This window comes from Rhynchophorus ferrugineus, unplaced genomic scaffold (assembly GCF_030347505.1).
Source record: "Rhynchophorus ferrugineus isolate W39M unplaced genomic scaffold, kcgeb_rfMv2 rfM2, whole genome shotgun sequence".
In the NCBI taxonomy this organism is placed as follows: domain Eukaryota; kingdom Metazoa; phylum Arthropoda; class Insecta; order Coleoptera; family Curculionidae; genus Rhynchophorus; species Rhynchophorus ferrugineus.
The window spans coordinates 62,962,368-62,974,869 of record NW_027472581.1 but is presented as its reverse complement, the minus strand read 5'-3'; the positions used below and the strand labels follow the sequence as shown (position 1 = coordinate 62,974,869).

The 12,502-nt window shown below is 29.4% G+C and overlaps 1 protein-coding gene and 1 long non-coding RNA gene across 5 annotated transcripts; one reads left to right on the top strand and one right to left on the bottom strand.

Annotated features, from left to right (window-relative positions):
• Nucleotides 1–633: 633 nt before the first annotated feature.
• LOC143190182 (uncharacterized) lies at nt 634–1,763 on the bottom strand. The gene is made up of 3 exons (XR_013004186.1): nt 1,168–1,763; nt 951–1,112; nt 634–898 (listed from the first exon to the last, which is right to left on the bottom strand). It is a non-coding gene; the product is annotated as an uncharacterized LOC143190182 (long non-coding RNA).
• Nucleotides 1,764–3,079: 1,316 nt separating this feature from the next.
• On the top strand, nt 3,080–12,216 carry LOC143190172 (uncharacterized). Of its 4 annotated transcripts, XM_076394317.1 has the most exons (17): nt 3,080–3,288; nt 3,344–3,546; nt 3,599–3,834; nt 3,896–4,163; nt 4,217–4,251; nt 4,306–4,891; nt 4,949–5,081; nt 5,163–5,346; nt 5,397–5,650; nt 5,709–5,976; nt 6,038–6,297; nt 7,479–7,580; nt 7,770–7,955; nt 8,022–8,379; nt 8,436–8,576; nt 8,631–8,751; nt 8,804–9,106. In XM_076394317.1, exons 1-17 carry the CDS (start codon nt 3,215–3,217, stop codon nt 8,983–8,985), a joined length of 3,591 nt encoding a protein of 1,196 aa, XP_076250432.1. In that variant the 5' UTR covers nt 3,080–3,214; the 3' UTR covers nt 8,986–9,106. The 4 variants fall into 4 exon arrangements, with proteins under 4 accessions (XP_076250432.1, XP_076250433.1, XP_076250434.1 ...); XM_076394318.1 differs by lacking the exons at nt 8,631–8,751; nt 8,804–9,106 and adding an exon at nt 11,947–12,216; XM_076394319.1 differs by lacking the exon at nt 3,080–3,288 and having other exon boundaries at nt 3,426–3,546; nt 3,621–3,834.
• The last annotated feature ends 286 nt before the right edge of the window (nt 12,217–12,502 follow it).

Sequence of the window (12,502 nt, the reverse complement as noted above, 5' to 3'; positions counted from 1 at the left end):
AATTAAAGTTTCTAAAATATAATTTGTTATATATAATGGCTACATAATTATAAAATCCAAAAATAAAAATCGCTTATGTTAAAGAACAGATAACAAAACCATAAGTCATTGTATAAACATTTACCACAGTATAGGCAACTCTAATAACTTGCAGAATTGAATTACAATAGATTTAGATATATTTTTAAGTGTATAGACATTTAGATATCATGTATATATGAATAGATAGATACGTCCTAATTATAGAGTTTCCTTTTTACCAACCAGGATTTATGTGGACCGGAGGATACATTAAAAATCATCGTGGTCCGGTAGATTGACCATACTGCGCAGGCGTGCGTCTCCCCAGTGTTAGAAATATTTAAATTTTCTCAGTATTGCCTGGGGTGTTATGAGTAGGGTTGTGTCTTATCTATAACCAAACTTCTGATATCGGCATAGTGTTAGTCTTCGAGGCGTAAAATATACTCTGTATTAATTATTAAAATAAAGGGTAATGTTCACAAGTTTTATATTAAGCTATATATGCCATACATATCTATATATAGTAAAAATGACTTAAAAAGAAACCAGTAAGAACACGAATTTTGTTAATTTATGAAACATTTTAGAGATAAAAAGAAAAATACAGCATAATACTAAATTTTTATATTATATGCATTTATTTATTTTAAAATTTAATATTAATTTTAAATTATAAATTAGAGGATATAAAACAATGAACCTTAACAATATTGCAATAGAAAATTTCAGTAAAGGGTAAAGGTTAATATATTTCATTGGCAGATTACTTTTCCTTATCAACAAATCATACAGCTGTAGCAAGTACACTCATTTTCTAAATTGCTACCTTTTCAGGATTAAGGATATGCAAAATTTTCCTGCACTTTTGCAAAGCCTATAAACTGGAGGATTAATTGAAATTACATAAATATATAATTCCCTATTACCTTGTCAAAATTCAATTGTTGAATATTAATCTGGGATTTATATTGGCTACTTGTATTTGCTTCAATATTGAGTCTTATAACATTCTTAACAACAAAAAACTTATATAGACAGATTCAAATTAATTTTTTGCCTGTAACCCTTCTTGACTTATCGTACCCTACCTAAAATTAATTTGTAAGATAATAATCATATCGATAGTTTTATACAAAATACTACCTTGATGATAACTCCTTATACAGTGGTATATAAGCTTCTTGAGTTCTTGTTTTCAAAGAAATTCTTTAAGCAATATTGTTGTTCTTATAATCCTGTGGCTTCCAACTTTGAAAGCCTTACAAATTCTTAAAATATAGATTAGATTGTTTAACATCTATATGGATCCGATAAAAATGCTGCCAAAAGTCAGTATGTATACTAAAGGATACTAAAATCATTAAATTGAAGATACAGGGAAGGCAGATGATCCTTCTTGTTATCAGCTTTAGTTGTACAGCAAGCTCATGTTGAAATTTTTCTTTCTCTTGCTACTAAGTATGTCATATTACAAATTTGACATATTAATTTACTTTCTCTGCAAAATTTAAGTCATTTAATTAATTTATCCTGTTAAAACGCTGAAATGTTAAACTAAAGGGTCTTCATTTTAAGTAAAAAGGAACATCACAATATAACTAAAAATGCCATATCAAACGCTTTAATACAGTTAAACAAACGCCCAACGTTTAATCAAAGCAATATGGCACATCACCATCACATTGTGAGTTCTACTATGATCGCCATTTCCTTTCGGAAACACTTGGCTTGCAATACTTGCTTGCATAATCGCATGCAGCGTTGACAAATTTAAGGGCAAGACTATATATTGTATTAAATACTAAAAAAACGTATCTACTCTTTTTTTCAAAACAAAATATAAAAATTAATGTCAGAAATTTCTTGTTAAATATATTATTTTTCTAAAATAAAATACATCCATAAAGCAAATAGCCTAGCTGTAAATTTGGCAACATTGACTTTTAGCATTTGGACTTACGGCGAGTAGATTGCGCCGACGAATATCAGTTCCTAAAGTATCCGAATCTCCGAACCACGATGATTTTTAACATATACTGTGGACTGGAACTACTGTTGCAAAGATAACTGTTACTTACAACCATAGCAAAAACAACTCTCTGTTACAACATATGCTGACGATACAGCAGATGATCACACGAGGTTCCAATATCAGCCACAAGAAACCATCATCTTAACAAAATCGAATTGTGGTTGAAAACGTAGCGTATCAATACAAATGAGACAAAATTTACCCATATGACATTCACCCTTTGTAGAAGAACATGTCCCTCAAAGTGTTAGTGCGAAGTACTATTGCACCCAAAGCATTCGCCAAACAGTTAAATGTACGCGACGACAGTGTAGTTCATAGGCTCAAACGTAAACTACCATACAAACTGATTAATAAACACGTAGAGTGAGATTTAATAATCTCTAGAATAAGTTAGAATAGTCTTTAGAATAAGTTAGGATAGACTTTAAAATAAACTAGAATCACTTACTGAAGCGATCTAAAAATATTTTTATCAAATATCTTTAATGTAAATTTAAAACCTTTGTAACCTTTAATTACACAGTACATAATGATTTTCCAAATAGAATATTACAAATAATAAGGTGCGTTATATACTTTTGTGTAAACATAATTTTAATAGGCAAAGACTCAAAGTTTGCTTTTAATATAAGAAAACAGAAACACAGAACTCTGATAAATGTCTAATATATTAAATTGATGCCACTAGACAAATATGGAAAAGGCAAAAAACAGAAAAAGTAATTTTGATTTGTTCCAAAGTTCTTTGTTTATAATATTTATATTTTATAGATATATTTATTTTTACAGATTATATTTATTTCATACATTGAATTTTATTCAATAAATTTATTTGAGAGTATTTTTTTTCATTTAAATTTTATTGGTCAATTAGACGTGACGTCTGAGCTGTCGTGTACTGCACCTGCCTGGCAAATTTTGTAAAAGAACCAACCAAGTGTCTTCATAGTGAAATGTTTTTTTACAGGTGCCTATAATGCAGATTTAAATTGGCCAATCAAGTTACTTGAATGGATGTTGGCAATAACAAAACTTTTCGCGACGGGTACCTATTGTGCTTTGTGTGCTTTCTCTCTATTACTTTATGGGTATATAGTATATATAAGTGAGATTTGGCAGGTGAGTGTATTATAAGTAAATAAAGAATCAGTAATAATGAACCCGGAAAAGTTGATAAGACTGTCAAAGCTAATCACAAATCTAAAAGAAAGTGTAAAGTGTTTCATTTGGTAAGATATTTTTGCAATTTAACTTATATATTTATATAATTATCCTATGTTTCAGTCAAGATTATATAAAAAATGCAGCCCAAATAAAATGTGGACACACATTTTGTGATAAATGTATAAAAAATCAAAACTTTTGTCCTATTTGTCAGTGTGTTTTTAGTAATAACGACTCAGTTTTTAGAGATGAATTTTTGAATTTGCTTAGTAAATTTGTTGATAAGACATGTCGAGCTATTAAAGAAGAATATATTGAAGATGGTAAATATTGCATCTACCTTCCAGTTAATTCAGTAATATGATTATATTGCAGTTGAGGTGTTACAATATTGTAGTAATAAAGATATAGCAATAATAATTGAGTCTGCTCCACGGAATATTCATGACTTCTCATCAAATTTAAAAGTGGGATTAATAAAATCAAAAGGAATGACAAAAGATGGAATTGACAAAGTGGTTCAAGGACCTAAAAGGAGCAATAATGAGTTAATAAGTGATAGTGATAATTGTGCCATCGTTGAAGTTCAGTCTGAAGATATTGTTAAGCAAGTAGGCTTAATAAGTAGATAACAATAATTTAATTCTAAATAAGTAATTATCAATGTTTTAGATGGAAATCAGTCAAATCAATCAAAATCAGTATAAAAGGTCTAAGAGAAATAGTGCCCACAGTTTTGATAATATAAACTTAACTTCAAACTTTGAGAATCCTGGACCAAGTAGGTTGGGTAATGTAAAGAAACCATTAAGAATTCTGAAGCCAAAAGAGCAAAAAAAATTAATAATTGTAAAAAAAAGGCACAATGCTAATGACTCTGTTAAAGATACTACAATAAAGTCCCGAAAAGTGAAATGCCAGAAAAATGTATTTAAATCATGTAAGTGAAACATATTTTTATATTTTCATTTATTTTGCTAAAACATCTTTTAGGTACATCAATACAAAACAAGGAAAATCCTATAAAAGTAAGTGATATTTTAATTCCCATATTTTTATATTTACAATAAATTATTACTTAGACAATTATGAAAGGAAACCAAGAGGTACTAGAAAGTATTTCTAATAACGTTATTGACGTTATAGAAATAAGTGATTCTCTCGAGAATATTAATAATAAGAATGTCAGTGATGATAATGCTTTTCACATTGCAACTCAGAAAACAGCAGAAAGTGTAGAACAAAGATCCTACCATTTTCCTCCAGTTTCTGAAAATATTAATGACATTGATAGTTTAATTAACATTTTCTCAGAAAATGTTAATAACCTTCTAGAAGAAACAACAAATTTTAATGATGAAGTTTCATTGAATTTTGTCACTTGTTTTACCAATTTAAAAACTTATATCAAACGGTTACATCAGTTGAACTTAGAACAAAATCAAGAAGTTCACCTAATTCCAAAAGTAAAAATTAATATATCTACTCAGACCAAACATATTAAAAATGATAAACAGGTGCAAACTTCACAAACATCATTTAACGAAATAGTTTTTGAAACTCCTAATAATAGCCAAAATTGCACGATTCTGACAAAGACTAATAGTTCTAAAAGGGATAAAGAGTCAGCTATTATTAAAGATGTTTTTAAAAGTTTTCATCCAAGTAGTAAGAATAAATTGAAATTATTTATGATTTAAATTTTAAATATTACAATTATTTTAGATATGAATTCAGCAATAGATATGAAAGCATCTCAAAAAACTCAGAGTTCGGTGCTTTTGCATTCTCTAAAATCAAGTGAGATAAGAGTGCCTAAAAAAAAGGTTAGACGATTGTTTGATGACGATAATGTGAGGTAATAGATGTTTAGTATTGTTTAAATTTGACATACATTTCATTATTTTATCTATAAAGTTAATTCATGATTTTATCACAGAGAAACTAAGAGGATTCATCAGCTCTCAAATGATAACTATGACAAACATGGACCTGCTAAAAGAACAAAAATAATTAGAGATGATCTAACAGTTGAACTTGAAGATTCGGAATATATAAGTGAAAGTGATATGAGTCGAATTAATTTAGGTGAAAGTGATACAAATGAAGATATGGATTATTATGTATGATAATCTATTATTTATGATATTTATTTAACTTTAAAATCTCTTAGAATTATTTATTAGACGACATGGAAAAGTACGAAACACCTCAAAAACAGATATACAAATGTACAGATAACAAAGATATTCCTCATACTGAAACCACAGGAAACTCAGATCGGGAAAAAGATCAACAAAATGATGGAAATGGCTTATTTAGTAGGTCTGGGAAATACCAAAAATCTAGAAATTTGAGTATAGCAGTTAATACAGAGTGTAGTGTAATTAAAAATATGCCAACAGTACAACCTGCAAAAAAATCTAAGTATAATTATAATATAAAAGTGAGTTAGAAGAGTTTCTCATATAGTAGTTTTTTATAGGTTTTTAGATTCCAAATCTAAGAATGATAAAACTAGTTTGAATGAATTAGACAAACAAGTTTTAAACAAAGATTCAGCATCAAATGATAAAATTGTGCCTGACCAACTATTTAGTATGTTTCTCCATCATGATACATCTACTGAAGATGCTCCTAATATAATAAATAATGAGAAGCATGTTTTAAGTGAAGGATTTGAAGAATTACAGACAAAAAGAAATGAAGAGATGGAAACAAGCCAAAAAAGATTAACACATAGTATCGACGAAGTAAAAATCATCTTAAGTATTTTATTATACATATATAAATTTTAATTGTCATCTATTTTAGTTTTTGAAGGAGATTGGAATTGATAATGCTGATGATAAAGAAATAGAAAGGGAGTTGGAAAGTATAAATTTTACAGCTGAAATGAATAAATTGAAAGAGAAAGATAATTCCAAGATCTTGAAATCGCAAAACGTTAAAATTCCAGAATTTAGGATAGATAGGGATAAAGATATCACTAATGTGATAGTCATCAGTGATGATAGTGAGACAGAAGTGGTAGAAACCACACGACGAAAGAAAAAAAAACTGTCATTTAATAGGTTGGTTGAAGGCAATTCGATCTGAGTAGATATTTTCAATTTAATATTCAAGGAAATATTTAAGACTTTAGAGATTTAGAACCTAAATAATATAAATAACTTTCAGACATTTTGACACTAAATATATTTAATTTACACGCAGTATTTAGGTCTGACACTGATAAATTCTACTATATATTTACGCAGTTCCAAGTTAAATATATGTCAATAAAATTAATATAAATTCCTTAAACAAATTAATAAAAATAAAAAATAATATTTATTCTAATTCACTCTATAAAAACTCGTGAGGAGCCAAAATATCATAAGCATATCAGATATTTGCTTAATAGACTTTAATTTAATGTCTTGAACGATCGTACTTAAACTTCAACAAATTTCTATTTCTAACTCTCCATTTATATTTGACATATATTTAACTTGGGATTGCGCTGCACTTAAATTATTCTTCATGTCCACACAATATTTATTATTCTTTTACTGTCAGGAAATTCACATATATTTTGAAGAATTTTAAGCAAACTTAGTATCTGTCATAACTTAGGGAAGGTTCTGAAATGTGCAGTACATTATATGTATTATAGGTTGTATTTTAATTGTCTCCTTCACAATTAATACCTGCATTAACATATTATTTGGTAGTCTAATAAATGACAGTTTGCTTGGTGCTCCTAATGTTTAAAAATACTATATGTTACTTCTCATGTACATACTTGTCCCAAATTCATATATCCACGTAAGCTTTGTTCACACTGCTGATGTTTTCTAAATTTCCAGAGCTGGACGGTCAAACTTCAGTACACTACAAGAATCAGATTTAACCCTAATGAATAAATGTCCTGTTATAAATTTACTTTGCCGTATCTTTAGTTATAGAACGATCATATTTATCGATACCCGATTCAAATAAAGCTCAGAAACATTGAATCTTTGATATAACGCTAATTCGATAAGATATTATATCTCAAAAATAATATATTTCAGAACAGATATTTTTTTACTTCATTAAATAGTGCAATAAAATTCCCCAAAATAATAAACTTACAATAACTGTGTAAACTATGCTCACCCAATCCTCACCAGTATTAGTAATCAAAAAGTCAATTGTAAATACTATTAAAATAATGAATATAGAAAATTCATAGCTTCCAGTGTTTTCCTTTATCTATAAATGGTTTCAGAACTTTGGTGGTAAATTTAGAACAATGCAATTTCGATATTTTCTTATCACCACCACCAGAATTTGGCAAAGATATAGAGGATACTTCACTTCAACCAAAGAGGTATGTTTTATTGATATATTAATTAGCCTATAAAAACGTGTCAGTACTAGTATCTGTAAAAACTCATCACTAAATATAAATTTTTAAAACCATTATTATTGTAATCATAAAAAAAAACATTTAATGAATTATGAATTCATATGTCTATTATTTATTCATTTTGTGTTAATACCTATGTATATCATTCAGATTGGCAGAATTAATAGAACCCGGGAAAGATGACCAAAGTGAAAATATTCCGAACCAGGATATACACAGATCTAACGAAAATAAGGATATTGTAGATGATTTGTACAATGAAATGTTTTCACCAATTGCCACATCAAGTCAGAACTTATTTAAGTTAAGTTACCCTCCATTGGTAAACGACTCAAGGTAGTGTCATTCGGTATATATTATATATAGGCGAAACATTATATTAAGTCTCATATTAATTTTTAGCCCAAACATTCGAAAACCTAACATATTATCACCGACACCAAATCAAAAAAGTATTTTAAATTGTGTAAATTTTTCACAAAATAAGAACAAGTTAAATAAATCAAAGCCTTGTATCATGTGGTCTCGTATATCCAACGAGGACATAATAAATGTTTTCCGACAATTAGAGTTAAAACGTTTGATTACAACTAGTGAGCACTTCACAGCTGAAGTGACTCACCTTATTGTGGAGGTTGATAAAAATGGAAAATTAAAATCACATACGGCGAAGTTCCTGTTAGCAGTAGCAGCTGGTATTTGGGTGGTACGATGGGAATGGGTCGTAAATTGTTTAAAAATGAATGCAATTGCCTCAGAAGTAACTATATAATTAAGTCAACTAAATATATATCATTGTTATTGTTTTAATTTTAGGAACCCTATGAAGTTTTAGATATCAGTGGTGTACCTGGGCCACGAATGTCTAGATTAACTAAGATAAAAAATCCACTTTTCCAAGAATATATATTTTTCTGTGCTCCAACGTTTTCAACAATATCTATAAATGATATTAAGGTAAATATGTTTTACACTGAATTATATACAATTTACTTATTTTTCAACTGTTAGAACACTGTTAAGATGTTAGATGGGGAAATCGCTGATGAATTAGATTTATTGTTATTATCTAAGAAGTTCAAAATAATACTAACTGACAGATTAACAGCAGGGGATCTTGATAAGTTTGATGGTAATTTTGTCTCTATTAATTATATACTATCTGATTTGTATTAACATTACAGAATGGTTGAAAGCCTATAAGACAGTAACTGTGGATATAGAATGGTTTATAAAATGTGTTGCACAATACAAGCTCTTAAGTTTTCGCTCGTCTGTATTGTGCTCAGAAGATACTATTTTTGATCTAAATTACCCTGATGTCTTAGTGGAATCACTGCCATTTGTTCTAACTGAAACCTTTTAATGCTTGTTGTTTTTTAAATAGTTTTATCTATGTATCATTTTTATATATTTCAAATGTCTATAGTTTATTATTATTATTATTATGTTGTTTGCCAATATATTTTTGTACTTTTTTAATTCGGGTTTCTTTTTCTTTTATTTTAGATATATTTACAATATATAGCAACATGAATAATAAAATATGTGCTAAAATTGTAGAGCGCTGACATAATATATTTAATTGGAATTTTAATGCATACAGATTTAGGATTGTAACAAAATTGATTAGCTTGCAGTTGTCCAACTGCTGCTTAGTTTGAATCCTGTCAAAGAATATATGTATTTTTTATGTTTATATGTATATGAATATATGTCTTCTACGACGATATATTTTATTTTGACCAGGCAGTAAAGTTAATGTAAAATCAAATAAACGCCGGTAAAGACTGTTTTCGTAACATATAATATAGTGTAATTGAAATTAAATTACTCTAATATATTGTATAGTTGTGTTATAAACAATCGAATTGAGAAAAGTCATTTAGTCAATTAATATGGCGTCTAATCGTTTGATTACTATGTCAATACTTCAATAATTGAATTTAATCTATATATCTCTTGATTTTGAAAACATTTGTTTTAACTTTTCAGGGCAACAAATAAGTGATTGATTTTTTAAATAAAATTTAATAGGTTTTTCAAAAAAAAAACATTAAATAAAAAAATACAATAAAAAAGTTATTGGGCATCATTAGCCAATCTATAAGTACTACAGTTTACTTTAGGTACAGTTTTTTTCTAAATGAGATAGTGTACTAAACTCGAAGAAAATGTTTTAGAATAGTCGTCAGATGATTATAAATAATAGTTTTAATTTAAAAAAAAATATATTGTAAAGTCTCCTTTTACTAACTATGGGTTATCTGGACTGAATCTACAGTTTAACGTGGGCTCCGAATCACGGTTCTCAGCATTAAGCCTACCGACTGGCGAGTGACCAACTTTAGAAATCATTCCAGAAGACATCCGGTCTTAACCAGCCTAATTACTGGCGTAATTGGGATCATTTTCCTTGTCGGATTTTACACTCTTGCCTAGTACAATCACACATTTTAAACTGTGTTTGTAATTGAAACATAAATTTACGACCATGCAGGATTCGAATCCGCGGCTATCTCAACAGTAGGAGGGCCGTCCTATCGCCTTTACCACTGCGCCACCAAGCCAGCTATACTTTTAATTTAATTTCTTACATTCTAAAGTAAATTTTAAATCAGCATCACCGATGAGGCTGACATATGATTTCCCGTTGTAGAAAAAATTATAATTTTAATGATGTCAAACTAATGACGTCGACATATTCTTTGGTTTTAAACGATGTTAAAACAGAAGTAACTATTTGCGGTCTTGGTTCTAGCGATAGTTGTTTATCTTCGATAGGAGTTTTCACATTGTCACTCTACAAAATTCACTTTAATACAATAAAGCATAATATTATCAAATGACCCTTTAAGAGTAGCCCCAGCCAGTTCTACTAAAATTTCGGCCATTTTTAATCCAATGCCATGTTTGCCATAATTAGGATGTACGCCCAAAAACAACTCTAGTAAACAATCGGCTGAAATGAATCAAAACTATTTTCCTTTTCTATCAAAGAATCTAATATTCCTGCTGTTTCTGGATATTTAGCAGGGTTAATGGAGTCTTCGTAAAATTCATTAGAAGACGTAGACATACGCAGAAATAAAGTATATTTTTAGTATTGTTTACAGCTTAGATTATTAAAATTACCTGAATTTTATTTAATGCGACTCCAACTATTTTGTTCGTTTGTTTTTCTATCGCTATTACAGAAACTCTGTGTTTTGAAACGTTTATTATAAGGTTATCACATTCCGCAATAGCTTGGGGATTTTATGATAATCCAGTAGCAATACTAGCAAAAACGCTTCTCCCAGTAGTATAGATTCATCCAAACGATCTTTTGTCAAGGAAACATATTCGATTGTTCCTAAGAAATTTCTGATATTTATTTTTTCTGATATATTTACTTACATAAGCGTTTGTTGTTACCTGTACAAATATTGCATTCTTAAGCTAAAACATACCGCTACTAAAAATATAAATGGTGTACCTATTCCTATAATAATTCAATTAATTATTGGGCTAAGAGATTTTCTTTCGGATTTTGCACACAAAATAATGGCTTCAGAAACTAATTAATATATAATGTCATGCAACTACCACATCATTGGTGATTCAATAAATTCTGAGTTTAATACTAGCGTAATCGTTGTAACATAATTTGCATTATCACTTGCATCACCATTGATCTAACAATTTTCCCTTGCAATCGAGACTTTTAATCAAATGTTTCTATCCTAACGCAAGTACAACAGAGCATGAAATCACTTTTATTTGAATAATGATAAATAATATTAGAAATCCTAATGGCAGAATCACAACTACTGAAATGCGACCAAGACAGATTTCCTATTTCCGGTAAAGTTTTGGGTCTTTGTTTTTTTTTTCTAGAATTTATCAGCGAAATATATTATTAATATTATTTAGCATAGAAATATGTAAGAAAATCGGTTGTAGGGTTCCAATGACCCTGAAAATTAAAAAACTTACATAAGAAACCGGGTTAAATTACATTATTTACAAAAATTATTTCGTCAAATACTTAAGATTTTCAGAAATTAAAGATATAACGAGATTAGAACCACAAATCACTTATTATTAATAATGTTAATATTTAGTGTAATACAAAAATAAATGATTATACATAAAAAGCATATGTTATACTTTAATAGACGAAATTATTTAGTCGAAAGTATTTTCGCAAAGAACGCCCTGCCCGTCCAATTAAAGAAACAATATCTCCTTTTATGTTACGAATCACTTATGATTCGGGACGGGACGGAATTAATAACACCACTTATGGCTTTGGAACAAAAGAGAAACTTTTTTCTTGTTTCAGAATGACCAGCTAGAACCAAATGGTCTTTTGCTGATGTCGCTTCAGGTTCGGGATAGTGAAGTGTTTTGCAGGCGACAGAGACCCTGGGTTACGACTGGGATTGTCCTAGTTGGTTTACTACCGAGGTTTGTGGATGAGTAGGGATTTAATCAAGGTGTTGTCGTGTTCTAAGGCGCCTATGGAGAACCTTACACTGAACATGTTCATGAAATTCTTCATAAACGGGATCGGTCTTTTTTGGATTGGAACACTTTTAGTAGTTCAAGTTGTCTTTCAGAGACATACCTGTACCACAACTGTGCTCTGTTGAGGCAAACTGGACGGACTAGCATTTTATATAGAATCGTTTTCTGGGGGATTGGGAATACTTTTTCTGCAGAGGAGTGGGAAGAGTAGACTATACACGATATTGCCTTTGCTATAGCTTTATCTATAACTTTATCGATTTGGAGACGATAGGCGCGGAACTCCTTACGGTGAAACAGAATAGTATGAATTTTGCTCGGATTTATCTGTAGCCGCCAGAATTTGTACCACGCAATCGCCTGGTTCAGAT